We start from the raw sequence: 26,166 nt of genomic DNA, 5'->3' as shown, positions 1-26,166 counted from the left end.
ATCGTAGGCTTTGCGATCGGAGAAATGTGTCAAAACAGAATGTTGATGTGTTTTGCGTTTTAACTCTGCATCTGTAAAGAATTTGGCGAAAGGGATCAAGGGATGGACAAAAGACTAAGCCATTGCGTGTTAGATAAAGGGCAGTGATACAATACTGTGACCATAATGACTGTGACCAACAGGCGGTTTCATCGCGCTCAGCTTCCCGCGCCGAGCCATTTTCAGCACACAGTCGCAACGCCATCCATCGGTGGGGTTGCGGGAACCGGTGCTGCTGCCGGTTCCGGTGCTTCCGATACCATTTATTCGTCGGCTGGGCTTGGACGGGATTTGGCGACTGAAGACGATGCCAACTCTCTCTACACGCCGTTTCCGAAGCACGTGCCATTCCCAAACATCGAGCAGCAATCTGAGCTGTTGAATGAGTTTATCATTTTCTCCTTTACGATTGTGGCCAGCGTAACGCAGTTTTTGCACCTGTACCGGACGGTCTGGTGGCTACCGAACTCGTACAATCGACAGGCTGTGGTGAGTGGGAAAGGAGGGCGGTGGTAGCGAACGTGCCGTTGTGATGAAGGGACACTTGTCTTTTACAGAACTTTTATCTCATCGATTGGGATCTGGCCATCTTCATCGACATCATGGCCAGCAGACGGCTGCTGTACTGTTGCATTACGAAACTTATCGATGCGAATTGCCCCGACGCTTACGCGGAGGTGACCAGAAAGGGCGCCAAGTACACGTTTCTGGCCTGCATACTGGTGTCTTTCGTTGCGTGTGGCGCACAGATCTACCAGAAAGCCAGCTACGTTCATCTGTTCGTCCTCTGCTATCCGCTGGTGCTGTACCTGATGATTTTTGGTTTCAATCTGGAGTACTTCTTGCGCACCATCGTGGATACGCAACCGAACTGCATAAACGGTATGCCGCTGCATAGCTGCTCCTCGAACGCCACCTCGATCCGGGCTGAAATCGACGCCCTGAAGACGGATTTTAATAATCGGTGTCGACAGGTGATCTTCACCTCGTTGCTGAATGCGTACTATGCCGGATTCGTGCCGTGTGTGTTGGCCTCCAAGCATTTGTATTATAACAACTTTTGGACGACGCAGCATCTGGCGTGTATCTTCATCGGTGGGTTCAGCATGTGCGTTACGTACTGCTTCCCCGTGCGGTACTTTGACGTCTTTTACCGTGCTGCCCTTCACCTGGGCCAGTGGGACCGCGTTAATGCGCGATCCAGCAGTGTGCCGGCGTACACGTGGTCAAAAACGAGTATTTTCCCATACGGAACGTATGTTCGCTACCTCGGCGAGCTCTATCGATCCGTGGGTAGCTGTACTTCAGCCATACCAACCAACAACAGCCATCATAGGTTCTACGTACGTATGGTCGCGGACATTGGGATTCATTTTTACTAACGATCGATCGACCGATCACACTCTCTCTCTCTTCACCGTAGGCCTATTTTAGTAATCCTCGACTTACCTACCTGTGGTTGATATGTCTGCAGATGGCTATGATATTAATTCAGCTGCTGCTACTGTCGCTGGTCCGCGAGTGGCAGAACACCCTGTCGCTCGGGTTCATGCTGCTGGCCAACTATTTCGCCCTGTTCCGCATCGTTCGGGATTATCTCATCATTCGGAGGATATACGGCAACGAGAGTTTGTCGCACCCGAAGTATAAAGCGAACTAGCCAGCCCGGCGGTGTAGCACTGTGTCAGAAGACTTAGATTTATAATTTATTGAACTGTACAATAGTGTGTAATGCAACGATAAAATCTAAAACACATCCCATTATCGGCTCCGTTCAGTTGTGTTCGGTGCAGATGGTGTTCCGCTCAGTTCGAGGCTAGTTTGCAGTTCCTTCAGGCTTCGTGTGGCATTATGCATCAGCATTTTGATCATCAACTCATCTGTTTGGTGCTTGTTTTGGCGAAAATCGTGCCGGGCCCATTCGCGGAGCTCCTGCCGGGTGGCGGCGTCCGGCACTTGGCTTATGGTGCGAAATATTGTTCGGTATAGCTTCAGTACCTCTTGTCGTAGCATAAACTGTGGAGTGGAAGGTAAAGCGTTTTCCGTATTCCGTGAGCCACCAGCCGGTCGGGATGTCCTTACCTGTTTCAAACTGAGTGCGGCTTTCGGAATTTTCGACATGATCTGCTGCAATCCGTGTGCCGGGGATGGGAATTTTACGTAAATCGCGGACATAAACAACTGGGACTGGGGCTGGGGCACGTTCGCGCAAGCGATGTTTCCTGTTTGACAATTTGACAATGACAAACCATCACCATCAGACGGAATTGCCAAAACACCAAATTGCCGCACGGGATTTCGCGCTTTTCGTTTGTTGCTAGAAATGTAAAAGTGGTACGATAGTTTTTACAAAGTAATCTAGCGCCGGAATATATTCTGAACAATTTTGAAGTTGTACATTAACGTCGGTAAGCAATCCACGAGTATTAAAGACGATTGTCTTGTGGCACGGGCGATTGTAGCTCCATCTTCTTCCGTGGATTAGTGTTTCTGGTACGAACGTTATAAAAGTGATAAAAAGCGATACGATGCCTTCAAAGAAAAAGGCGAGTCGAAAGAAAACTGCCGAGGACAGTAATCGGTACAAGATCATGGAGTGCACACGCTTGGACAAAGACAACACTAAAAGAGAGCGAATGAGGGGACAACGACGGGCAGAAGCTGAGATGCGGAGCATGCTGCGGGAAGATCGTTGGAATCTGCATCATGCCCAAAGCCCCGGCCCTTCCAGCATACCGGATGTGCCCGATACGCCCAGAGTATCCAAAGCAGAAGAGGAGGTTGCCGACAACCAGGATGCCGACGACGTCGAGCCGTTAGCCGACGGCAATGGCCAGGTGGAATATGAACTCGAAGCGGAAGAGGTGCTAGCCATGGATTACGAAACTTTGTCAACCTTTATGACCTCAACGATTACAACCTTGCGGCTGACGACGCGGCAGCTTGGGATGATCGCTAATAGCATCGATCGGATCGACAACAGGGTCCTTGAGGTTAGCAACAGCCTCGATGGTCTGCGCAGCGAAATTGGTGACATCAGGGCTGCATTGGAAATCATGCCAAGTAACAGCAGAGCTACTCCCGCAAAGGCACCCGATCGCCCGTTCACCCACAGTTTCCTGCCGGCGCGAACCAAAGATGATTTGACGAAACTGGAAGAGATGGCGGCCGACGCAGAGTTTATCGGGCATGCCAAGGAGTGGTTTCTCCGCAGGTACCCGCGCGCAATATACGACGGCCGGGGAAAGACGGTGTTGCTGCGACTTTTTGATGATTTTTTCACCAGAAGCCTGTTGATCCAATGTCTATGGACGGGAGTGACAAGGACCGGCGAAGTGAGGATCGAGTTTGAGAAATTTGTTCGAACGCTCGATCTGCTGTTCAGCTTAGTGAAGCAATCGGATCCAGCGTATTCATCGGAAACAACGTTTGAACACGCTGTGAAGCGCTTGCTGCAGAGAGGAGTGGGACGCAATAAGCAGATATTGCGAAAACCGTCTGCAAGAAGCAAACGACAGGACAAATCCCCAAGTGATTAGGTTTATTCATTGTGTTCCTTAATGTAAGAGTAGAGAATCGTACTGCAACGGATTAGTGCCTTGTGTGTTGGTGTCGAATCATCTGTAACATCTTCTGGGCGTCAGCCACCAACAACCCTTCTATGTACGTATTGACGCGTGCAATTGGCTGCACTTTTACTAACGGTCGATCGATCATTTCTCTCTGCCGTAAGGCTGTTTAGTAACCCCCGACTGACCTTCTGTGGCTGATACGGTTGCAGATGATTATGGTCCTAATTCAGTTGTTTCTACTCTCGTTGGTCCACGAGTGGCCCACCATACAACGAAAGTTTGCTGCGCCCGAACTAGAAAGGCTGGTAAGATTGTAAGATTTCCATTTTCTTGTTTCACTTATTTTTGTTTCACTGTATTCAACTGTTTCGCTTATTGTCTGAATTACAATTGAAGAATTGTGTTTGTTACTGTTTTTGTTGTTACATTAACAAAACAACATTGTTAAAACACTATTGTACATTGTAAATGAACTGTAAAAAACATTGATCTCTTTTTTCGAAATTTTGTTCGTGTGGCGATGTTATTTCCGACTAGCGCGTGAACGTTCATCCGTGGCGATGTTATTTGCGTGCCGATGTTAAAAAATGTTCTTGGCGCAAAATTGACGATAATTGGACAAAAATTTAAAATCAGGCCGCGAGTTACCGAACTAATAAACGACTGCAAAAATGACTACGCAACTAGGCATAAGAGTAAACATATTGGTTAAATTGTTGAATTGAAATTGAAAAGGTTAAATTGAGGAGTGTCGGCGAGTCAATCGGGGAAGTCAAGATCTGAAATGCGGCCCTTGCGATGCAACATTGCCAACATTGGCTTAACTTTTGGCCACATAATTTCCTGAAACTCCCAAACTAACGTAGATAGCAAAACCTAACATTCGTTCTCTTAGTGCATAATTCAGGTTCGCATTCAAGATCACACCGAACAGGTCAAATCGCGCGAAAACAGAAGCCCTGATGTGAACCTTTGCAGGGCCTTTCTTTTATTTGGAAGTGCATTGAACGTTACACTGTTTGATGGTAAGAAACAAGTTACTGCTAACACACTAAAAACACAGCGATCAAGGGCAGACCCGGTCTAATTGAGAACGCAGAAGCCCAAATCTGATTAAAAGCATATTTTACTTGTCTGTATCTCGGACGTTCGTTTTCGGGGCATTTTGATGCACTACCAGCTTCTGTTATATTAAGCTTTCGGTTAATTGAAAAAGTTTTCAAAACGTTCATTTTCACAAACGCTGTATAGTAAACATTAATTTAATCTTTCTGCGATAGTTATTGGATTCCATTTGAGTGTCGGCCTAGTTTGTCGGATAGTCTGGGTTAGCCATTGGTAGAATTGGAAGGCTTTATTTCCGAACCAAAACGGGAAAACGGTGATCCTAATTCGTGTTGCTGGTGATCGGGATTTACTTGCGTGGCGCAAAATATAAAAATAAACTACGAAATTTATATTTCATTCAATTTGAATTTGATGTTATTCGCGGCTAGTTAGTGAACGTTCATCGTTGTACTTGGTCAGGTTCGTCATCAGCTTCGTCATCAGTTCGTCATCAGGTTCGAAGGCTCAAAGTTACGTTCAACACGGTTGAGATTCTCAGAGAATTGTTCAGCCAGAGATTTTCTTCAATTTCCAAGCCAACTTCGTGCGGAACATCCGGATAGGAAGGAGTTAAGAGTTAAAACTGCCCGTAGCTCCAATCTGTTCAGGCTCGCTACAATAATAATAATAACGTCCAAGCTGAAAACTAGAGTGGTGCTTTAGTTCCAACGTGCTTTAACTTTGACGCTCGATAGCCGTTGTTCTGTTATCCTTTGGTTACAACAGTGAGCTCTTCCGGTTGCGTTCTGTTGCTAATATTTGCGACGACGTTAAGTACAAGTCAAAGGTATGATTGGTTTTCACCGCCAATAACGGATTCAATATTTTCCGGTCGGTTTGTGGTCTGTGCACAGCGTTCGTATATTTTCAATGAGCGCGCACGTTATGGCTGCGTTCGTGTTCGACACGAGGTCCTGGAAAACCGCGCGTTTCCGTTTATTCTTATTCGGTACTCGTCGGGGAAAGCAGTGTTTTATTGGTTTGTGTACGGAATGATTCCAGCTACCAGTTATATTGTCTCGTCATCCTAATCTAGTTTATCCAAATTCGTTTCTTCGTTGATCGGTGCTCTTCCATCGCATTCGTGTTGATTGTGGAAAACCGTTCCAAAAATTGGCGTGTGAGAAAATGCAGATAAATGATTTCCCCAATTCTCAACGCTTACGGGTGTGTCAGGGGCGCCAGTGTAAACAGCCGCCCTCAAAGATCCATTTCAATCATTAGCATTTGCATCGATCAAAGAGTGAGATACGTGTAAAAAGAAGGCACGGCGATCGCAATCGGATCCAATGCTGAGGAATAGGAACTCGCGCTGTGATATGTTGTTTACGTTTTCGCTATTTTTCATTTCAAATCGCATCAATTCTACGCTCCGGCCTTGCGAGACACTCGCCGCTGCCGCCAAAACACCCGTCGACACAACCGTTGAATAAGTTTTGGTCTAAAAATATTTTCAAACAGAAGGCCATGGTAATACGCTTTACGTAAAAATAGGATCAAAAGAGGATGGCATAGAAGTAGAAATGGGGCTAGAAAGATTAAAGAATGCGCGTAAAAGTGCCGGAATTAATTTTTTTAATCTTCTCGTTCCAGCGTGCCACATTTAGTGAAAGTGTTCAAGTGAAGTGTTACGCGGCCGTTTGGCGGGTTCAAGGATAACGCAGTGTAGTCCTGCGGTGAACATCCAACGGAGGCGCTTCTTTCACGTCGAATCGAATGACAAGAGTGAAATTTGGTGGGACGCCTGCTCGGATCAGGTTTCGTGCAGTGTCATCATGTGACTGTGTTTCTCGGCTCGGCGGCTCCTGTTGACCCCACATCGGCCACTAACTGGAAACTTCTTATCGTGTGTGTGTGGTACGTGAAGCTCCCCAAAAAGAACAGTGGGCGAGAAGGGGTCGGACGGAATATGCGCGGCATAGAATTGCCCACTGTCCTGTTGGGGTGAACTCTGTCGTCTTCGTCAACGTGTAATGCAATCCTGAGCGTAGAGCGGGCCACTATGGCAGCGGCTTCATCGGCAACGTCCTCGTCACCGCCCCAGATAAAGGTCAAGAAAGAGCTCTGCTCCGACAACGACACGATCAAGGTGAGTGAATTCGGTGTGGATACTATTTGCGCTCCTTTTCTAGGAAATACCCCAATTCCCGGTGGACCCAAAGCGCTGGTGATCGGTTTTGGGGTACGCGTTTCTAGTAACCGGTAATTACTCTACAAGTCACCACCGGCCCAGGACGTCCACCAGGGTGGCAGGATATTTTGTTACACCGGACAGTGTTCCGAGTTCGGTTTCCGATTGCCGGCCAGCGGCCAGTGGGGCACATCTCTCTCCGCGACACCGGGTCACCGCCGACGGGTGTCGCCGACTGTGCGAGCCAACGGGACGCGCGTCCCGGTGGTGTCCGGTGGCGTGTCGCGCTCGTCCCTGTCAGAGTAACCGGAGCCGGTAATGTTCAGTCTAAGAATAAGCCGCCGAACGCTGAGGTGAAATATTGTAGAAACGCAGCCCCGCGCGACCCGGACGCATTTCTGCGTAATGGCAACCCAATAATGAATGGTAATAGGAACTGTGTTTCTTGCCGTGCTTTCCCAGAGGGTTGTTGGCGCGGAGTTTCGCGCGAAAAAGCTCCGGACTGGAATCATAACTGGTGTGCTCCGGGCATTTGAACTGGTCGCAACCAACTGTTGCGCCCAATCCGCCTGAATGGTGGCAGCGAGCATGTTTCACATTACCACCGGAGTACCGTGGCCGGACCATACACCGTGTGTCGTGTTTTATGCTTGTCATACAAATTATTGGAATGCAATGTGCAAATTGGCCTCGTATCTGAGGCCTCTGGTTGGGCACCATAAAACATAAACCAAATTCCCAAACCTTCCCTGGGTGCGTGGAGCAACAAGTTGTAATTAGAAACCGATGTGGCCAGGTGGGCGACCCCCTGCGACCGGATGGGGAGGGTCGCGATGGATGAAATTATCACCCGACCACTACTGACTCTGCTGCTGCTGCTGCTGGTCGGGTTGGGTGCAATTTGCTGAAACTTATATTTAGTTTTCCACCGAACGGCGGCAGCGGCGGCAGAACACTGTAATCCAACGACGAATCCGTGACACCCTGGTGCACCGGGCCAACGGAGAGGGATCGGTTTTATCTTCCGCCATTCGGGGCGCATTCGATGTAATGGCACATGGCACGGCACGGCGGAGCAACACGGTCGGGCGGCCGACTGGCCGGCCGGTCCCTGTGAAGTCCTCTACGATTTCAAACGGCCACACGATGGTTGGTGATGGTACACCTGCCGTTGTCAGTTTTTCCGACTCATTGGCCCTCGTGGCCTCGTGCCCCCCGGCCCTCCGACGGTGCTGGGTGAGCGCTATGGGGGATCTATTACACCTTCCGCCGGTTTTCGGTCGTTTTGGCCTCCGACAGACTTTAGTGTGTGTCGGGAGAGTATAAGTTCCATATTTTATTTAAACATGTTGTTTGGCCGTTATGGGGCCACACTCCCGTTGACTGAGGCCGACTTTTCGCAATCCAGCGAAAGCAGAGAGAGAGTTTAATAAATTTTGACATAGACTCTCTGGGCAGCCGTGTCCCATCTGGATCGGGCGCATGTCAGGCCGCGCGTCGCGTTTCCGTGCGGCTCCCGAACGGTTTGTGTCGGGTTTCGATTTCAATTTCAAAGGCACTTTTCTGGCCCAACGCCCCGGTTCGGCTGAAGAGGCCGCTTGCCAAACGACCCGGGCGGAAATTGGAACCGCGTTCACTCGTGTTCTCGTGCGACAGACCGAATAACGGTTGGCCGCGCCCGACCGACAGTCGGCTCTTGAAGTCGATGTCGAAAGAGGAAACACGCGCGGGATACGCGCTCGATCGAGTCTTAAAGCAACCGCGGAGCGCTCGGAGTGGGAAACTTGGCGTCCGCTGGTCATTAGAGTTGAAGCTAAATGATTTATTATCTTCCGGTGGCCCACAGTCAGCAACCGATCGGATTTTTACATTATAAAACAGTAAAATGAATATTAAATTCCTTCACATCGCGATTAAAGCGTTCGATCCGCGACCGAAACGGGGGAGATTTCCACACCCTGGAACTGAAAAACGCCCCAAAAGGGGTTTCCCTCCCCGTTTTCATTTCCACTTTTTTGCCCGCACCAGGGTGCTGCAAAATTCCGGGGATCCCGTGAAACAAATGTACTCGGCTCAATTTTCACCGACTGCGAACCTGAATCGATCGGAACATCGGAACGGCGTTAGACCTCGGGGTGGCCCTCAGCGTGCGTTTCAGGGCTGTTGTTGTTGTGAAGCAGGGACGGGGGGGGCAAACATTAAAGCATTAAAAAAGGGGCTCAAAACTCGTTGTCGGGAACACGGGTCAACGAATTGTTCGGTTGCTGACGACGACGCTGTATACGGTTACGGGGCCCCGGTGTCGTTGGTTAAAACGGTTTATTAACATATTTTTTGCTGGGGTTGATTCGGGCAGACGCAGCAACAAAATGCAATACGCCCCGCGGCCAGTGGCCGGTGGCCAATTTCAAATTCGGTGGCACCAGCCGGCTGTGAAATTTTATCCACCACGCTGTGGGCCTTCCTATGGGTGAAAGCGATCGGTAGCCAGGAATAGGAAGGATCGGCGATCCCGCTTCGCTTAATTCGGGAAACGGAAGTGTCCGAAATCTACGACAGAAAATGGTAGAAATGTCGCAAATGTCCGATTGAGCATTATGGAGCGGTAAGCAACATCCGTTTGAAGATTAGATCAGTTTAACATTTAGATCATTTTCAATGTCATTCATTACAGTTCCTCTTGGCTGGGTGCATCAGTTTGAAGGTTAGCAGCAGAAAGATGACGAAAAAATGCAGGAAAAATCACAGGTTGCTGAGGTCTCGATCGGTTTTGGCCGCACCGTGCTTATTGATAGCTTTTCAGGAAGACCTCTGTCTCTGTCGAGCGATTGCAAAGAACACCCGAATTCGTAATGCAAAACCCACCGCCACGTCGGCGTCGTATGTTGAACCATGTTGACCACTCTGGTCAGGTTTTCCCACACCGGTCCAGCAGGCGACCGGCGACATGCACACCACACACCGGCGTGCCGAGTGATTTGCTAATTGAAATGCGATCCAGTGCAAATGAAGTTGCAGCAGTCATAATGTGATCCCGACCCGGGATCCGACTGTGGCCGGGACCGGACCGGACCGGCTGCTGCCGCTCAGGTCCGTGTTCGGTCCCCCCGGTTGATGACGTGACGTGATAAGGCCGAGACGAGGTTGATGCATTTTCGTATCGCCGTCGTCGTCGTCGTCGCCAGAGGCCCGGGGGCTTGATTACAACCCGATTGGCTTTGATTTCGTGGCACTGCGTTTTTGCATTATTTATTCCACTCTACGCGGGGCCCCTTCTCTCGGCCCGCGGTATTGAGTTTCGGGCGAAAGATTTATTTTCATTGTAGACGTCCCTCCGGCGGCAGTACTTCGTTCGCTTAATTATTGTTGGCTGCCTCGGGGGGGACGGGGACGGGACACCGAAACCGACCTCTCGCGGAGGTAGTAGTACCATTTTCGGGTGACTTTCGATTGCCCGAGACACTCAGCCTCCGTCGGGGCCGGGCCGGGAAGGCTACCGAGTTGGAGTCCGACTCGCCCGGACATGTATCGACTTACACATACACCGAGCGCGCGCTGGAAACAGAGCATAAAAATAATTAAACATTCACACAGCCTCCGGTCGGTCGGTTGTTCGGTTGGCCGGTTTGGGTAATATGTTGTTTAAAAAATTGCGCAAAGACGTCCGGGGCCCGGGGCGCGCGCGTGTTGTTACCATGCGAGACCGATGACTGACTGACCTGAACGTTGAGAACTAGAAACAAGAAACGCACGGTATCGGATTCTGTTTCCACAGTCGCCCCTCCCGGCCCGGCCCCGTCTAGGGCTGTCGCCGTCGTGCCAAAGATGACGCCGACGATGATGCTGATGATGCACACTCTCCTGAACGGTGGTACGTGTGCCATCCGGCGTTCGTCGGTTGATTTGTGCCTCGGCGTCGAATATCGGATTTCCACCCCCCCGGGATCGGTGAGGGAAGCGGGCGCAAAAGCGCCGGGTTTAGATTTTCCACCTCCTGCTCTGCCCCCTGCAGGGGCAGATGGGTGGTGCTGATGGGTGAAATTGAAAAACATATTTGCCGTACCGGCGATCGGATCGGCGCGGATCGAACCATGCAGAAGAGCAGTCGTTTAGCACAGCACCAGCAGCAGCACCAGTGCCTAATCGCCCCGAGTCGCACGCACACACGTTAACGTGGATACATTTCATTCCGGGCTCGGTTCCGCCACTGCCACGTCCGTGAAGTTTTCCGGCCGGCCGGCTGGCAGGAGTCGGCGGCATCGGCGTATCGCATTCCTTCGGTAGCCGGAAAAGTGGAGCTTCCCAGGGATCAAATAATGAGGCAGGAGGCGGGTGCCTGTCCTGATGGATGGCCTGTGAAGGGTTGCGCGCCGGCGGCTGGTGGGCGGTGGGATAAATGAGACATTTTAAGGTGTAGAGTTACCTGGGGTTCCGGGTCTCTCGAGCGCGCTCGACGCTGTCTCTCGTGTTCTACGTTCTAACCATTTCCTTGCCGGGCGGGGGGATGCCGGGCTTGGCGGTACACTTGGGGTGATTAATGAAGCTGGACAGTCATTAAAATGGTGCAACACCGTTGCCGATGATGGCTAACGAGGCACACTCCGGGGTCGGCCCGTGTCTTCTGCCTCTCTCTCTCTCTCTCGGTGCGGAAATTGGATCGTGGGGATCTTTGACGTTTATGAATACACGAAGATGTTCCGGCGAAAGAGACACGCTCCGGTTTGGAACCGAGAAGACCGAGAAGGACAGTTCTTTAGAAGTACACCGTACTTGGGCTTTGACATGGATTGTTTCGAATTGGGTAACATTTTGAATATTTCTTTCGCGAAGATCTGGAGGGGAAAGATTCCCTCCTTAGTTTTTATAGCTTCTGAGGATTTTTTTGTCGTGCACTGTGACCAACTGGCTGTGCCTGGGCTTCTTTGATTCTATCGCACCATTTTATAGCGCTTTGTCAACGCCACCCGATCTAGTAGACATCGGGGCTGTTGGGCTCAACTTTTACAAGATCTTCGTTGAGATTGGCAAATATGGTTCCATTCCAATGGTGGCGCACCGTATCGCTAAACCGGACCGGATCGGGACACACGGTTCTGATGGCCGCCGGGCCGCCTCGGCCCTAGTGCAAATGGGGTGAAGGTTTCAAGTTACCACCAAGTTCTAACCATACAATTCCTCCCGGGGCCGTAAGACGTCGTCGAACCGTACAAAAGGATCCGGCGTGGCGTGGATTTGACACACAAGTGAGCCGAGGTATTTGCAATTAGTTCAGGTTTTTAATTTTTCCTATTGTGATTTTAGTGAACCCATCCGGGCGGATATCGGTCAGCATTTCGGCATCGCACCGATCAGCGGCGCCCGCGGTTGTTGCGCGAGTCAACTGTGCTGCCAGCATGTGTGTGCCGGGGTCGCGTCTCCGGTAGGATTTCGGGGAATGCGTGTTCCGCGAAATCAAACCCTCGGCAGCAGAATGGGAGAAGGAATCCCGAAAATGTTCACTGAACAGGCTGCACAACGAACGGCATCGCGCAGACCTTTTGGCTGGCTGGCTGGAGATCCGGTTTCAATGATTTTATCATCATACGGCCTTTTTTATGCTGCTGTGGCTGCTGCTCCGAGTGCTCCTCACTCTGTGCCGCTCCCTTGAAAGAGAGCGAGAGCGAGTGATGGGTTTCAGTTTCGAAAAGTTCTCGCCTTTCGCGGTGGCCATAGGGCGGGCGGTGGCGGTGGTGGCGGTGCAGGGCTTGTCGACGTCGCTGAAGACGACGCGCGGCCTGGGTCCCTGGATGGGAAAACTCTGGTGGGGGTCTGGTGGTGCCGAATGGTTCCGGTTACGCGAGCGAACTATAACTTCGATGACGCGCTGGTGCCGCTGATGACGATGATGATGATGAGAAGCAACGATACGCCATCCCCCCTCAACCGTCGAACGCGGTGATATTGGAGCCGAGGGTGAATTCGTACGCTAAAATAACACATAATTTTCAAACGTTAAAACATTATTAAGCAACTCGAAACCACCGTTCGAGTATCGAATTTGAAACCTCGTCCTCGCCGTCGTCGTCGTCGTCGTCGTCGCCGGTCAGAGCACCACCGCTACGGTCCCAGAACTGGTTAAGAACGAGTGTTTGGCGTGTTTTATGGCTCTCTTCCGCTGGCTGGCTGGCTGGCTGGGTGGTTGATGGTCTCGCCCGCCACGGCAGTAAGACTTCCTGCAGTCGGCCCGCCAGTCCCGCCAGAGCCCGGAACAGTTCAGCGCCGCGCTTCGTCGATGATCCTTTCCAAGCCCGAAGTGAAAACACAATTCGGTGCACGTTGGTACGCTGGTCGTAACTTGCTGGAAGCGCCGCGAGGAAGACTCCGTGGCAGTATAGCCGCGATGGTCGCGCGCGTCCCCGTCGTTCGGTGTCGGTAAATCGGTAATTTGAGACGCACCGTGAAACGTGATACGTGCCGCGTCAATGCAAAACATCTTCGGCATGTGACCGCGCGCGTCCGGGGTCCACGCGGTTTCTCTTGGCGCAAAAGTTCCCACACGCACGGCCGGCGACGGCGAGGTCATGGTGTTTTCGAATTGGCATCGTCGAGGGATTTTAATTTCGCGTTGCGCGAATGCAACGCGCTGCGACGGCGGTGAGAAGCACGGTGTATTGGGCGTTTGGAAATCAAACCGCACTCCCCGACCCAGCCGGACCGTTAATGAACCCGCGCCCGTGTCCGATGTGTGCCCGTCCTAATTAGGACCATATTTTGTTGCGGCAAGGGCAATAAATAAGAGCGCACCGAATGTAGCGGCCGGGACGCGCACATGGTGACATGTGGTGCGCCGATATTTAATGCCCGCGCAATCGGAGAGCATTACCACGCGGTGGATTGCTGTTGGAGCTCTAGAGCCCGCAACAACAGCGTGGACGCGGACGAGGTTCTGGTGACGCGGTCGCCGGTATCTGCCACTATTTATTACACGCCGCGCGCACCGGCGACCATCGGGAGGGCGACCGTTGGAAGCGACCTTTCGGGGATGACGCGCGGACCGAAGAAATCCCCGCGGAAGGGCCACTTGGATAATTATAAATCCCAGCTTCCCGTGCACGGCGGCGGCGGCGGCGGCGGCACTCACCCGATACATTCTTGCAGACTTGCCTGGGCGGCGGCGTATCGGCGTATGCAGCAGCAGCAGCAGCAAATTATTAAATATCCGTCCGTCCCGATCCGACGGCACGACACGGCACCTTGACGTCAGCCAGAGGGACAGAGCGAGATAGAGCGCGATATGATCTTTACCTGCCGCGGCCCGCCCGTTGGGAAATTGACGTTGCGCAATCAAGATCAAATCACGGAGCGCACGGACGCGCGGCCAAATATTGAATACCAACTGTAATTTTAGAACTTTGTCAGGAGCACCGCTTGTGGCAACTTTGAAGTCGCTCGCGACATTCACGAAAGGGCAGTTTTATACGGTGCCGGGTCCCGGGTGGTATCCTCAAGGACTGTGCGGGACTCCTAATTGGAACCGATCGCCGTCCGGTCTGCTGGGGCTCCCTTTCGGTTTTGGCAGGACCGCCAAAACCGCTCAGAGCTACAATGTACGGGGCTAGTTCGTTCCCAGTACGCAGCGAACGGTGCGGTTCCTGTCATCGCGAACGTAATGGAACCTTTCCTGATGTGCACCCATCTGCCGCGGGCACGCTCATGTTTGGGCATGGCACGACGCGTCAACGCAAGTGGCAATAAATCCTGGCACTTGATCGTGGATCGGTTGTGATCGCGGGGGGCTCCACTGCGCGCTGGAAACCCGGCCACAGCCCGGCACGGTTCGTGCACCGAGGCCAATCACTGCCGCCGGCATTTCGCTTCAACGGGCGCTAGCAGCACTGCAGCCAAGATCGTCGTCGACGCTCCGATGGCCGCAATGTGACACTGTTCGTTTTCTTATTCAATTAATTAACTTTAGTCATCATCGTATTACAATACTTGTTTATTTCCCTGTCCTTTGCAACCCGAGAGACTCCGAGAGCGAGAGGGTCCTCGTCGTTTAGGAGCCGGAGCAGCGGCCCTCCGGTACCGCCAGTGCCGCCAGTGCCTTATCGATTTCCAGCGCTAATCTCCAGAGGGCTCCACGATGGAATCTGAGCCGACACGAGCTCGGTACGGTGTCACACGGGCGCTGTCGGTTGTCGAACGGGACGGGACGCGACGCCTGGCTGGGTGGCAGGCTGGCGGAGTAAATGAGTATCACATTCACACTTCTTCGACGGAGTTGGACGGCCTGCTTCATCTGCTCGATCCACCCGAGGCCAGCAGATGATGATGGAGGCGCTCTTCTCCAACAGGAAGCGTAGGGCGAGGACCGCCGTGTGGTGTCATTTAATAAAACACAGACCCCGAGACCAAGCTCACGGTGCTTGACGCGGAGCACTTGGTTGGCCTGCGGGATCTCCCGGTGCCGAGTGGCGCCCGATGCTTCGTATTACACGCTCATTGACCGCGAGCAATGCGTGCGCTTCCGGATTCAGGGCAACAAACTCTCCACGACTCCCGACTCCTTCTGCCAGTGGTTTGCAGCTAATTTGGAACACTTTCAATGGCTACTGGGGTTCTCGGAGAAGAAGTGATTCGGTGTATGTCAAAGCACGGTTGCCGTGGTTTCACGCCACGCGCTCTCGGAGCCCGTTGAGTAATCGATCTGAGGTCCCGAATTTAACCGACGTCCTCGCGTGTATTGTTACCGGCTGTCAGCACCTCCAAAACTTGACCGGGTTGCCGTGCCAACATCGCTTTAAACGATCTATTAGCGCGCCAGGTGAGGTAACCTGATCCTCCCGGGCATCCTACACACCGAGAAAAGGAACAAAACAAACGCCCAAACGGCCCGAACGCCCAAAAGTCCTCTGTCAAAGCTAGTTTGCGTGATGGAGAAGCGTGCGGACACGCACGCTTTCTCTCCCTCCCCGCGGCGCCACGTATTGCAATTTATTGCAACTTTCTCGGGCCGGTCGGGACGGGCCGGCTTTCATAATGAAAGTGTACACACATTAAAAAGTAATAAAACCCGCTCAAAACACACACTCGCGCGAGGGAGCTCCGGCGGCTGGGTATAGTAGCAACGACGTTAGCCATCTAGTGGACATCGGCGAATGGGTTGGGTTGGTTGACAGTTTGTAGTGCGATAGTGTTACGGGGATAAGATGGCCACGTGTCAATATTTGCGCACACTACTGCTTCTTGCGGAAACTGCTTTAAAATGACAGTTGGACAGACTAATCCACGGTCAGCCGGAATGTCCTGGCCGTCCACAGTCTTTATAGATCTTCTTCCCGGACGTCGTAGCCTCGGAGTACAGATCAATCATACCCTGCTTCAGCTGCTTCTACCAGTCTCAGTAGGCTACTCCTTTGGAAGTGCGTTGGGAGGTGCGAAACCCAAATCGCAGGCCGACAAGAATGACCGCTCCAACCACGCACCGGTGACAAATTGATGGATGATTGCGGCGTAACCGCCGGCCTGCCTGGCGGTCCTCCAAAGCGATACTCGCGCGACCCCAAAGGCTTTCACTAATGCACCACGCCGGGGTCGGCGAGATATGCCTGTATTTAGTTTCCTGCCGTGGCTGCTGGACTGTGGCCGATTGGCGCGTTGACCAACGATCTTGCTGAAGTGTGATAAATTATTTAATGGATTTGTTATGCCGTCGTCTACGGGCCCCGGTGCTGTGTTGAAACCTGATCGTTCAAGTGAAGGATTTTACGCCCAGGACCAGGACCAACGCGCTAACGGGCCCAGCTCTCTGGCAAGCCCTGCCCTGCCTGTTGAGGTCCATTTTGAGTGCCTTTTTCGAGCTCGCGAAAACACGTTAGGTCTGTGGCAAGAGTGGCGCTGGTCGAGAAACTGAAGATGCCCCTGTTTTTAGTGTCCAGCAGTACACCAGAAAGCCGTGAAGGGTCCGATTCGAAACGTTCTAATTCCAAGCTCTGCTTCGAATCTCGTGAATTCGATCTCCTTGCGTGGCAGGCTTTTATGATCCCCCCACCCCCGTTTCGTTCCAAATCCGTCTCGGGCCGATCGGTCGGACGATCGGTTTCGTTAGCGTTTTTTTTTCGTTTGTTTTTATTAATACTAATTTATTGGTTTACAATCGATTATCTGCCTAACGAGTTGTCTCTCCGATCTGCGCGCCCGGATCGTCGGTGGTCGGTGTCACGTGGGAGAGCACCCCGCCTCCCCCCCCGTGTTATCGATATTTCCGATTGACCAGGGCCGGGGCTAAACGAATGCAAAACCACGCAATGGGGCGAGAAATAGCAGCGAAAAAGTAGAAGAATTAAATCAAAACCACTCCATGACGGTGGAGCGTGGAGATCAAATAACACCCCGCGGAGGACCGTCGCGGGGCCTTGTATCGGGTGTCAGGTATCGAGGGATCTCCCGTGTACCCGTCGTGTGTCCCGGCACTGAATTAATTGCTGAAATTTAGAAGTATTATCTAACGGTCGGAGGAGAGATTGTTTTTCTGTGTTGAGCTCGACGAGAGCCTCCAAGTTTACGATCGTGCGCTTGCGTGTTGTGCCTTACGCGTTGGGGCCACCATTTTTTTTTTTGGTTTGTTGTGTCTCAACATCAATCGATCTCTTCGGGGTGCCTCCGCGTGGTCGCCTGCCAGCCTGCTTGGCGGATACATTCAACATTCGGAGCTCGGAACATGGAATCTATCATGCGGCGCCGAAGCATGGGGGCATGTAAATCGTCGGAATGATGTTGTAATCTCGTCGGTAATGAGTAATCGATCGGTTCCGTGTGTCCGTTTGATCAACCGTTGCCGTCCGTTTATTAATTACAGTCGAAGGCGGTAATCCAATCCGAGTGAAAACTATCCCAACTGTCATCTGTACTACTTTGGCCAAAAGATATCTGGAATTAGAAATCAAATAATCTTTCAACGCACAAGCTATAAATAGTATTCTTTGTTGACCGTTTGGCCAGTTGGACCGGGATAATCAAAGAAAATCCCTTTTGTTTTTGGTCCCTGTAGTAACTCCGTAACACGGTACGGTTCAGCCGAACGTCGTATCGGTTGACTGAGGAAAAGCGTCCAAACACTCAGCCTCAGTCTGCTTGGTGTCCATTTTCCAATATCTCGACAGCGTTCTCAAGTGTAACCTCTCCACTCTGGGCAGAGGATGGCTTCGGGATCCTGTGCTTCGGGGGAATCCGCTTTTTTCCCGGCGACTCGACGGCCCGGCGAACAGGATTCATTAACACGCGCCACGAGCACCGGGGCTGCCGCTGGTACACGGCCCGATGGTTCTTGGGTTTCAAGGGCGGCCCTCTCCGGTTGGTCCTCCGGCGATCATTTTATCGACACTCGTGTGCGCGCCAGGGTGACGGCCCGCCCGGGCTGTGCTCTGTCGGTTCATGTGTCAGTTTAAAATTTCGCGCACGGTCGCAACGGTCGGTCGGCTTGGGTCCTTTATGCAACGGTGATAAAGGGTTTTTAGAGCATCGAATCACCACGGCACGGCACGAGTCACTGGATCCTGAGCCGGCCGACCAGACATCACAACCCCCGACCAGTGCTTCCCGTGTGACGCCGTCCAACGCTGTAATCGACGCGCGTGTCAAGGGACAAGGGATGTTTTCATCTCGACTCATGTTCCACAAACACCCACCCAACACACCCACATACAGGCGGGACGTGTGCAGAAAGAGGAAACTTTTCCGTACGGAAACATGACCTTCCACTCCGCTGCTGTTGGGTTGAAACTGGGACCGAAAACAGAAAAATTATCTTCCCTTTCCCATCTCGCTCTCTCGCCCTACAGGAACTGGCTGAAACGGCCATGAACGATATCCTTGGCTGGTACGGGTACGACAGTGTCGATCGGTTGGAGCTGCCGGCTGCCAACAGTTTGGCGTCTTCGTCGCGGGCGCACGACGAGGAACCGCCGCCGACGACGACGACCCGGTTGCATGCGAACAGCGAGGCGCCCATCACGACGATAACGTCCCCCGGTTCGCCGTCTTCGAAGCCCTCCGCAACGGCCAAAGCCAAAGTGAAACAATGCGGTGGTGGCCAACCGTCGTCGTCCGGGTCCGCGTCCGCGTCGTCGTCATCCAGAAATCGAAGCCTCCAACAGCGAAGCAGTGCTGCTAATCATCTCATTTCGTCTCTGCAAGAGCAAGATCCTATCCCGGCAGGAGCGTCCACCACTGGGGCGGCCCGAATGGGTGGTGGCGGCATCGTCTTACATCATCATCACTCCCATCAACAGCAGCAGCAGCAGCTGCAGCTCCAGGCTCAGGTTGCACACGGCGAAAGTTCCACGTCCGAGAAGGACAGCTCGAGGGAAAGTTCCAAGAGCCCGATGATGATGAAAATACTGGACAAACCGGGTAAGTGGTTGGCCAAACGGGGCCGATCTGCCGACACACGGAACGCGTTTTTGACCAAGTAATGGCCGAAACTGTAGCTTTGTTACTCAATTAGACCGTTTGAAACTCTTTTAGGCTCGCTGAGGATTAGGAAAAAATCGGCATAAATCTGCGTTCGATTGAAGGGAACCTTTCATTAAAACCGCGCGAAAGGCCTTCGTTCCTGCTGCAACCCAAACAATGTGTAGGGCGGTGTATAGGATTTCACCGGCACCAGTTTGTCCAGGATAGTTCCGTAGATAGAGTATGGAGAGTGTAGATTCTGGCAGCCCGCATCATTATCAGCTAGGCCCCATCCATCCCATCCGATTAGAGTAGAGATGGATAGGACCCGACCATTAGGTCCAATTTTTTTTCTCCTCTTTCTGTTTCTGGCCCTTTCGAATCATCGGATTCGATGCAGTGATATACGCACCTGGCCCCGCCCGACCCTCCAGGGTGCGTATTGTTTTCCATCATTACGCGGGCACGCGAGTTTGTGGAAAATTGTGAATAAATTTGTGCTCACAAATGCATAGTGCACCATGTCCAGATAGCAGATCCCTGCCCCCGTGGCCGTTGTTTTTGGCCCTCCCCGGGTTTCATTTTTCGCTCATTAACCTACTACCGGGAGCGGGGCGTGCGATTCGATCCGGGGGATTAATTAAAACACGCGTGTTTGTGGCCATCGTTCGTAATCGATTGTTTCGCTCTCTCTTCCGCGCCCAACAGAGCAGATTTGCCAGTGGTGCCGGAAGGTGATCCCGGCGCACCAGACCGGCATCCTCGGCACGACGGAAGGCATGATATTCTGCACCGAGGCGTGCTTCTCGCAGTCGCGCCGGGCGTCCTTCAAGCGGGCCAAAACGTGCGACTGGTGCCGGCACGTGCGCCACGCCGTCAGCTACGTCGACTTCCAGGACGGTGCCTCGCAGCTGCAGTTCTGCTCGGACAAGTGTCTCAACCAGTACAAGATGCAAATCTTCTGCAACGAAACGCAGGCCCACCTGGAGATGAATCCGCACCTGAAGGAGAAGGGCTCGTCGGCGGGTAAGTCCCCAGGTTGTCCCAGGGTCCGTCGCGAACCGCCTGAGCTAATCCCTCTTTCCATCGTCGCTTTCCAGGAAGTCTCATAACGCCCGAACTGTGGATGAAGAACTGTAAAAGCTGCTCGATGTCGCCGGTGTCCGATCGCTCGGCGGAATCACTGTCGCCGGCCCCGTCCGAGCTAGCTTCGCTCCTTCGCTCCTCCTCACCGGAACCACCATCTCCGACGCGTGCCCCGTTGCCCAAAAAGCCACTCATTTCCGTCGCCCCGCCATCGAAGCTGCTCTCCAAGACGCTCGCGACGGCACTGGCGAGCCGCTCTAGTCCGAAGGGTTCCCGCAAACGTCGACCCAGTCACCGGCCGCAGGCAATGAGTTCCTCCATCACCACCACCAACGCCAAACGAGCGTCGCTTCAATCCGATCCTGGGGCCGCCGCCGCCACCCGGGAATCGGTCGTGGTCGGTAGCTTCAACAACAACAACAACAACGTGCCCAACAATAATCTGCGGTCCTCGTCCGGAAGTCCGTCCGGGATGAAACCGTGCGCCGCCCTGCCGTCGTCGGTGGTCGTCATGTCGCCCAACGTGCAGGATCTGCGGATGCTCCAGAAAAAGCACCCGGTGTTCGGTGGTGACGGACGAGAGCCTCCGCTCGGGGCCAGTGTTTTGGCACCACCACCACCACCGCCCCAGTTTCTGGCGCCACCCGGGTTGAATCTCATCCGGCCACCCGGGTTCTTCCCTCTGAATCCGGCTCTGCGCTTTAACGGCGGTCCGCTTGCGGGCCTGGTGCCACCGATGCCGCCACCACCGAGTCCACTGCCGGGTGGTGGTGGTCCGCCACCCGGCCACCGACCGCCACCACCAGTGCCCGCGCTGCTTGGCTTCCCGGGTGCTGCCGCGGCGGCCCCTCCCGTGACGATTCTAGTCCCGTATCCGATCATCGTGCCGGTGCCGCTACCCATTCCCATACCGATACCTGTGATAGACTTCCTCAAAGCAGCGCTGCCATCCGACGACACGAAGGCGTCACAGAGCGAAGAGACGCGGGACCCGCAGAAGGAACCGGACACCGTGCAGGACGATGGTCCACTCGATTTTACCGTGAGTGGCGTCGGGAAGGGTCAGGACGAACGGAGAACCCTTCACGATGCATCTGCGGAACCAGAACCGGCGACGATCGAAACGGAATCCCCTTCCGATCCGGTGTTTCCCAGGTTTAAGCGCTTGGAGGTGGTGCGACAGGATTCCGAGGGCAGCTCGGCGGAACGAACGGTGATGGTGGTGGGACCGGAACCGGCTGACAACGACGATGTGGAGGAAGACATGGAACGGGAGCGAAAGGAACTGGTGGAGCGTAGCCGTCCGCTGCGGAAGCGAAAACGGCTCGTGGTGCAGCAACATCTGCAGATCGAGCCGCCGCGGTCCCAACCACAGCCCAGTGACCCGCTGCTGCTGAGTGACGGTGGCGCGGAGCAGGCCCCGGCCGAAGAGCAGTAGCGAGCGTAAAACGCCGGAATACAATTCCACCATCGGGGCGGGCGGGCCAGTGTTCCTTCCCTGATCCCTGCACACGCTCGTTCGAGTCATAGGCCCATCGGTTAGGAACGAACGCGCACAAGCTGTGCGCACGGTGTATTGTTTGTTTTTATTCACAATAGCTAATATATAACCACATGGCAAGGCCCGTAAACGCTAAACAAAAGTAAAACAAGCGAACAATCCAGCGCCCAAACTCCCATCCCGTGAGGTGTTTCCGTCGTGTTCCGGTGGCCGTTCATTTGTACAGATCCCACAGCGAAATCTGCCCATCGGTGCCGGCCGCGGCCATGATCGGGGCGTTCCACATCGTCACCTTGCCGTGCGAGTAGCCGATGTCCAGCAGCTCGCCCTTGTGCTCCGTCAGCACGGCCAGCGGCCGTAGGCTTTTCCAGGAGAAGATTCGAATCCGCCCGTCCCAGCCGGCAGTGGCGAATACCTTCAGATCCGGCCGGATGGTGACCCGGTGAATGCCCGGGTTCTTGATGGTAATCTCCGTCTTTCGGGCCACTTGCTGCGTTTTGCGGTCGATCGAGAAAATGAACAGCCGGTCCGACGATCCACCGGCCACACCGCGGTTCGTGACGGGATCGTAGTCCACCGTGAACAGACAGTCGCCATCGGCCGTCCGAAGCTGGACCGTTTCCCCGGCAACCGGTCGCCCGGTGCGGTAGTCCCACAGGACCAGCGCACCGGACTCGTAGCCCGCCAGCAGGTACCGTTGGCTTTGCAGTTCGATCGGCCGGAAGCACATGACGGAGCCGTACGGAGGGGCGGCGGTGGTGGCGCCGCTCGTTGGCGCTGGCGGTGTGAAGCGCATCGTTTCGCTAAACGTTTTGGCACACAGCACACTGATGACCGATCCTTCGCGGGGTATTATCACGGTGCCGGACGGGGCGTCGTGCGCCATCCGACAGAAGCCGATGTGTTCGGTCGAAATCTCGTGGCGCAGCACGTAGTCGGCGTCGGCCAGGGCCCACAGTTTCACCGCTCCTTCCTTCTCCTGCGTCAGTAAGGCGTCATCGGTGTGGGCCAGGTTGAGGACGGCACTGGTGCCCACCGATAGCTGGTACGAGGTACGGTTTGTCTGTAGTTCCCACAGCTGGACGGTGCCCTTTGCCGTGCCGGCATAAAGATGTTCCGGTGTGCGGAAGCAGAGCGAGTAGTAGGACGTGTGTTCGAGCGGTTTCAGACAGAACACCGGATCCGGAGGTAGTAAGGCCATGTTGCGGAGTGCCGGGGCGGGGTGCTAGGCTATTTTATCGTTTTTCGTCTGTTTTGCGCATTACGGGGCGATTCCGGGCACTAGCGGAGCGGTGCACCAACTGATGACCTTGTTTCCAGGCGATCAAAGCACCGGCTGATACGGTGCCGAGGGTTGTGCGTCCAAGCTGTCCAAGGTTGAAAGGGCAAGGAATGGCAGCAACAGGCACTAACGATTTAAAAAACGGACATTCTTTTTCGGTGACGAACGCGCAGACGAAAATGTACACACGGCCCGCGACAGAATGTTTACAATTGTTTTGGGCCAAATGTCAAAGAAGCGTTACGTCGCTGCGTTACGAAGCGATGCCGGGATGGAAATATTTCAATCCAAATGGGATGGAAATATTTCAAACTCATCGTAACGATGCGATTTCGGTTGTTTGAATAATCAAAGTGCTTGAATTGTATTATAATTGAAAAAGTAAACAATATACGAATATGTGTTTGCGTACTGCAAGTGAATAGATTTTAGCCTAGTTTTTCTTGTTTTTAAACTGTCGAGAAGTGCGGTTCAAAATTGACATATTTTACCGCGTATGAAATGTATGTAGACGATAAGGAAAGTAGACGATAAGGAATATGTTTAAGATGATTAGGGAACGAACACTCAATAACACCAGTGAGTGGCGGCAAATTCGGAATGGATATCCACTCCCTATTTTTCCGTTATCCATTTCTTTCGAGGATTCGAGATAAATCACAACTACTTTGCGGTGCATCAAACCGTGCGGGATTTTTTATTCAGAATCTACTTTAACGACGCGTGAATGTTGTTAGTGCGATTCTTCATCAACGGGGTCGCTTAAGCGAGGATCTATTGGGATTGCGAGGGGGGCCAATTCAAATTTCCAAAACTCCAAAATGTGCATTACTCGCCGGCGTAATGTTCTTCGTTGACGCCTACCATCATGGTTCCGATTGAATAGGTTTTTTGGTAAATCTGGGGGAGAAAGGACATAATTAATTTGCCTCCACTTGTCTGAGGATCTCACAACAACAAACCTTGAAAAACGCCCGAATGTTGACGGTTCCAAAGCGGTACGAAATAAGGGTTGGCCACTGGGACGCCAACAGTAGCAGCTGCATGGCTTTTTGGTCCCGCGCTTCCATCCGGTACCAGGGCACATTGTAGATCGCCACTCTCAACGCATCGCACTGCAATTGAAAAGAACATTCTGGGGTCCTTTTCTGGAAGTGCGCTTTTTGACGCACCACAGTCACTTACTTTTAAATCAAGTATTTCTCCCAACGTGCAGCTGAAGAAGATTTGACCGGTGAGCATGAAGAACAGGAAGTACCCGGGGAACCAGTCCGGAACCTGGCGGAAGGAGTTCGATGGAGGATTAGCAGAAGATGTGCTTTGCGAAACTTACCAGCACGACCACCACAACGATACTGATGAGCTGGCACGAGATGCATCCAAAAATGATGAAGAAATGTAGCTCAAACAGACCGCACAGTTTGTTCGTGTAGCTGTGTCCTCCCCCCGCGGTGAGATCAAATAAATGATTAGATACTGTTCGGGTCCAGTGTGCGTGGTACTTACTCGCGCTGTGCGTTATGGTGCTCGATGATCGTCCGGATTCTGTCCCGTATTTCGCGCGTACGATCCTCGCCGTCGCCGTCGTCGGTCTGGCAGAGGGCCGCGAGCCGGGAAAGGTCCAGGCGTAGCATGTCCAGATGGAGGCAAGCGTTCAGGACCAGCGTAAAGAAAATCCCCTCACTCGCTACGATTCCGATCGTAGTTAGGGTACATTCCAGCAGTTGATAGGCCATGTTGATGGCGAACCCTAGTAAGTAATCGTAGCCGATCCCGGGGAGCACGTAGGCGAACGGCAGGGTAAACTCAACCAGGGCCGACCAGAGTAAGGCGAGGATAAACACAAAGAGTAACATTGGGCTGCTGCTAATGGCGAAGACGGTAACTAGCAGGCATGTATCGGTCGTGTAGTCGGTCAGCAGATCGCGCTGTGCTTGGTCGCCACGCTTGAAGCGGTCGTAGAACCGTCGGTTAAATCCGTGCAGCTCTCGTATCTGGTTGTTCCGGTGCACAAACACTTCCATCTTCGCCGACATCATTACGACGTACAGCATAGTGGCGAAGCAGAACATGAAGTCGATCAGAACGGCGCGGGTTCGCCACAAATTGTACACGTTCAGACAGAAGAACAGCCCTATGTTGACCATCGTGTTACAAGCCAGCGGGTTGGTCGAGGAAAATCCCGCTGTAAATATGTCGCAACCGACGGGTTTCAGCACCGTATTGAGCCAGTCCACCACCAGAAGGTACTGCTGGAGTGGATCGACACTCCGACGCTCGAGGCGTCTCCGGAACACGGCTCTTATGCGCTGTACCGCGGACGCGAACATTGCTCTACGAATGGTGGACCAGTGGAGTGTGACTTACCCCTTTATAAAGCACCGCGATTCGCGCGCCTTGCTTGTGTAATCCTGTAATTGCCCGGAAACTGGACAAAAAATCAGCGGTTCCCGGCTAATTGCTTTATGATCTTATCGATTGGCCAATTCCAGTCCGTGACCCTGAAACGCGCGTATTGGGTTCCAAGATTTAGATGTTCACAAAAAAAAAAAATAAATTAGTGCGCAGAAATTATTTACCATTAGGACGTGGCCTGAGACTCCCCTTGCAGGTCGAAGTCTGTAAAATATTTACGACACGAGATTGGTTGAGCAAAGATCAAGTGCTTGGAAGGTGCATCGAGGGCATTTTTTTGTGGCACATGGTTGGTCATAACAGGCCATGAAAGGACGACGCTACGCTACGATTGAGGAGATAGAGACGGCATCGAAGGAGGAGGAGGAAAGTATGAATTACTGTGAAGGGGACAAAGGGAATAGAAAAATAATTTTTTGAAAAAACAAACACAAAATTTGTGATACTTTTTGAACCGACCTCCTCGTAGGTTAGGCTGCTTCCCTGCGAGTGTTGAGAGAAAAGGCGCCACGTCAACCAAGCGGTGCCTACTAAGATAATCGGGAAGGAAAACTCACCATACACCAGTTTGGTTCATACTGACTGAGGCATTTATTTCACA

The 26,166-nt window shown here is 52.8% G+C and overlaps 5 protein-coding genes across 5 annotated transcripts; 2 read left to right on the top strand and 3 right to left on the bottom strand.

The window, feature by feature from the left end:
- Window positions 1–95: 95 nt before the first annotated feature.
- LOC131214887 (transmembrane protein 39A) lies at window positions 96–1,797 on the top strand. Its single transcript, XM_058209223.1, has 3 exons — window positions 96–528; window positions 597–1,382; window positions 1,463–1,797. Exons 1-3 carry the CDS (start codon window positions 166–168, stop codon window positions 1,697–1,699), a joined length of 1,386 nt encoding a protein of 461 aa, XP_058065206.1. The 5' UTR covers window positions 96–165; the 3' UTR covers window positions 1,700–1,797.
- On the bottom strand, window positions 1,717–2,213 carry LOC131214888 (LYR motif-containing protein 2). The gene is made up of 2 exons (XM_058209224.1): window positions 2,122–2,213; window positions 1,717–2,055 (listed from the first exon to the last, which is right to left on the bottom strand). The coding sequence occupies exons 1-2, from the start codon at window positions 2,158–2,160 to the stop codon at window positions 1,801–1,803; spliced, it is 294 nt and encodes a 97-aa protein (XP_058065207.1). The 5' UTR covers window positions 2,161–2,213; the 3' UTR covers window positions 1,717–1,800.
- Window positions 2,214–6,711: 4,498 nt separating this feature from the next.
- Window positions 6,712–21,986, top strand: LOC131206720 (sine oculis-binding protein homolog A). The gene is made up of 5 exons (XM_058199389.1): window positions 6,712–6,807; window positions 18,669–18,899; window positions 19,107–19,239; window positions 19,990–20,307; window positions 20,382–21,986. Exons 1-5 carry the CDS (start codon window positions 6,721–6,723, stop codon window positions 21,803–21,805), a joined length of 2,193 nt encoding a protein of 730 aa, XP_058055372.1. The 5' UTR covers window positions 6,712–6,720; the 3' UTR covers window positions 21,806–21,986.
- LOC131208453 (guanine nucleotide-binding protein subunit beta-like protein 1) lies at window positions 21,913–23,323 on the bottom strand. The gene has a single exon (XM_058201216.1). The coding sequence runs from the start codon at window positions 23,067–23,069 to the stop codon at window positions 22,083–22,085; it is 987 nt and encodes a 328-aa protein (XP_058057199.1). The 5' UTR covers window positions 23,070–23,323; the 3' UTR covers window positions 21,913–22,082.
- A 589-nt stretch (window positions 23,324–23,912) lies between these two features.
- On the bottom strand, window positions 23,913–25,480 carry LOC131206716 (putative odorant receptor 83c). Its single transcript, XM_058199386.1, has 5 exons — window positions 24,657–25,480; window positions 24,484–24,583; window positions 24,336–24,428; window positions 24,113–24,265; window positions 23,913–23,924 (listed from the first exon to the last, which is right to left on the bottom strand). The coding sequence occupies exons 1-5, from the start codon at window positions 25,478–25,480 to the stop codon at window positions 23,913–23,915; spliced, it is 1,182 nt and encodes a 393-aa protein (XP_058055369.1).
- Window positions 25,481–26,166: the final 686 nt, after the last annotated feature.

The sequence above is a fragment of the Anopheles bellator genome, chromosome 1 (genome assembly GCF_943735745.2).
Source record: "Anopheles bellator chromosome 1, idAnoBellAS_SP24_06.2, whole genome shotgun sequence".
In the NCBI taxonomy this organism is placed as follows: domain Eukaryota; kingdom Metazoa; phylum Arthropoda; class Insecta; order Diptera; family Culicidae; genus Anopheles; species Anopheles bellator.
The sequence above is the reverse complement of the archived record's forward strand: the minus strand, read 5'-3'. Positions and strand labels throughout refer to the sequence as shown.

Coding starts and splice junctions, on each gene's coding strand:
- LOC131208453 (XM_058201216.1), bottom strand. CDS start 23,069: ATGGCCTTACTACCTCCGGATCCGGTGTTCTGTCTGAAACCGCTCGAA.
- LOC131214887 (XM_058209223.1), top strand. CDS start 166: ATGACTGTGACCAACAGGCGGTTTCATCGCGCTCAGCTTCCCGCGCCG. Junction 529..596: donor CGTACAATCGACAGGCTGTG/GTGAGTGGGAAA, acceptor TGTCTTTTACAG/AACTTTTATCTCATCGATTG. Junction 1,383..1,462: donor ACAGCCATCATAGGTTCTAC/GTACGTATGGTC, acceptor TCTTCACCGTAG/GCCTATTTTAGTAATCCTCG.
- LOC131206716 (XM_058199386.1), bottom strand. CDS start 25,480: ATGTTCGCGTCCGCGGTACAGCGCATAAGAGCCGTGTTCCGGAGACGC. Junction 24,584..24,656: donor CACCATAACGCACAGCGCGA/GTAAGTACCACG, acceptor GGGAGGACACAG/CTACACGAACAAACTGTGCG. Junction 24,429..24,483: donor TCGTTGTGGTGGTCGTGCTG/GTAAGTTTCGCA, acceptor TCCTTCCGCCAG/GTTCCGGACTGGTTCCCCGG.
- LOC131214888 (XM_058209224.1), bottom strand. CDS start 2,160: ATGTCGAAAATTCCGAAAGCCGCACTCAGTTTGAAACAG. Junction 2,056..2,121: donor CCGCACTCAGTTTGAAACAG/GTAAGGACATCC, acceptor TCCACTCCACAG/TTTATGCTACGACAAGAGGT.
- LOC131206720 (XM_058199389.1), top strand. CDS start 6,721: ATGGCAGCGGCTTCATCGGCAACGTCCTCGTCACCGCCCCAGATAAAG. Junction 18,900..19,106: donor CCGCAACGGCCAAAGCCAAA/GTGAAACAATGC, acceptor CATCATCATCAC/TCCCATCAACAGCAGCAGCA. Junction 19,240..19,989: donor GAAAATACTGGACAAACCGG/GTAAGTGGTTGG, acceptor CGCGCCCAACAG/AGCAGATTTGCCAGTGGTGC.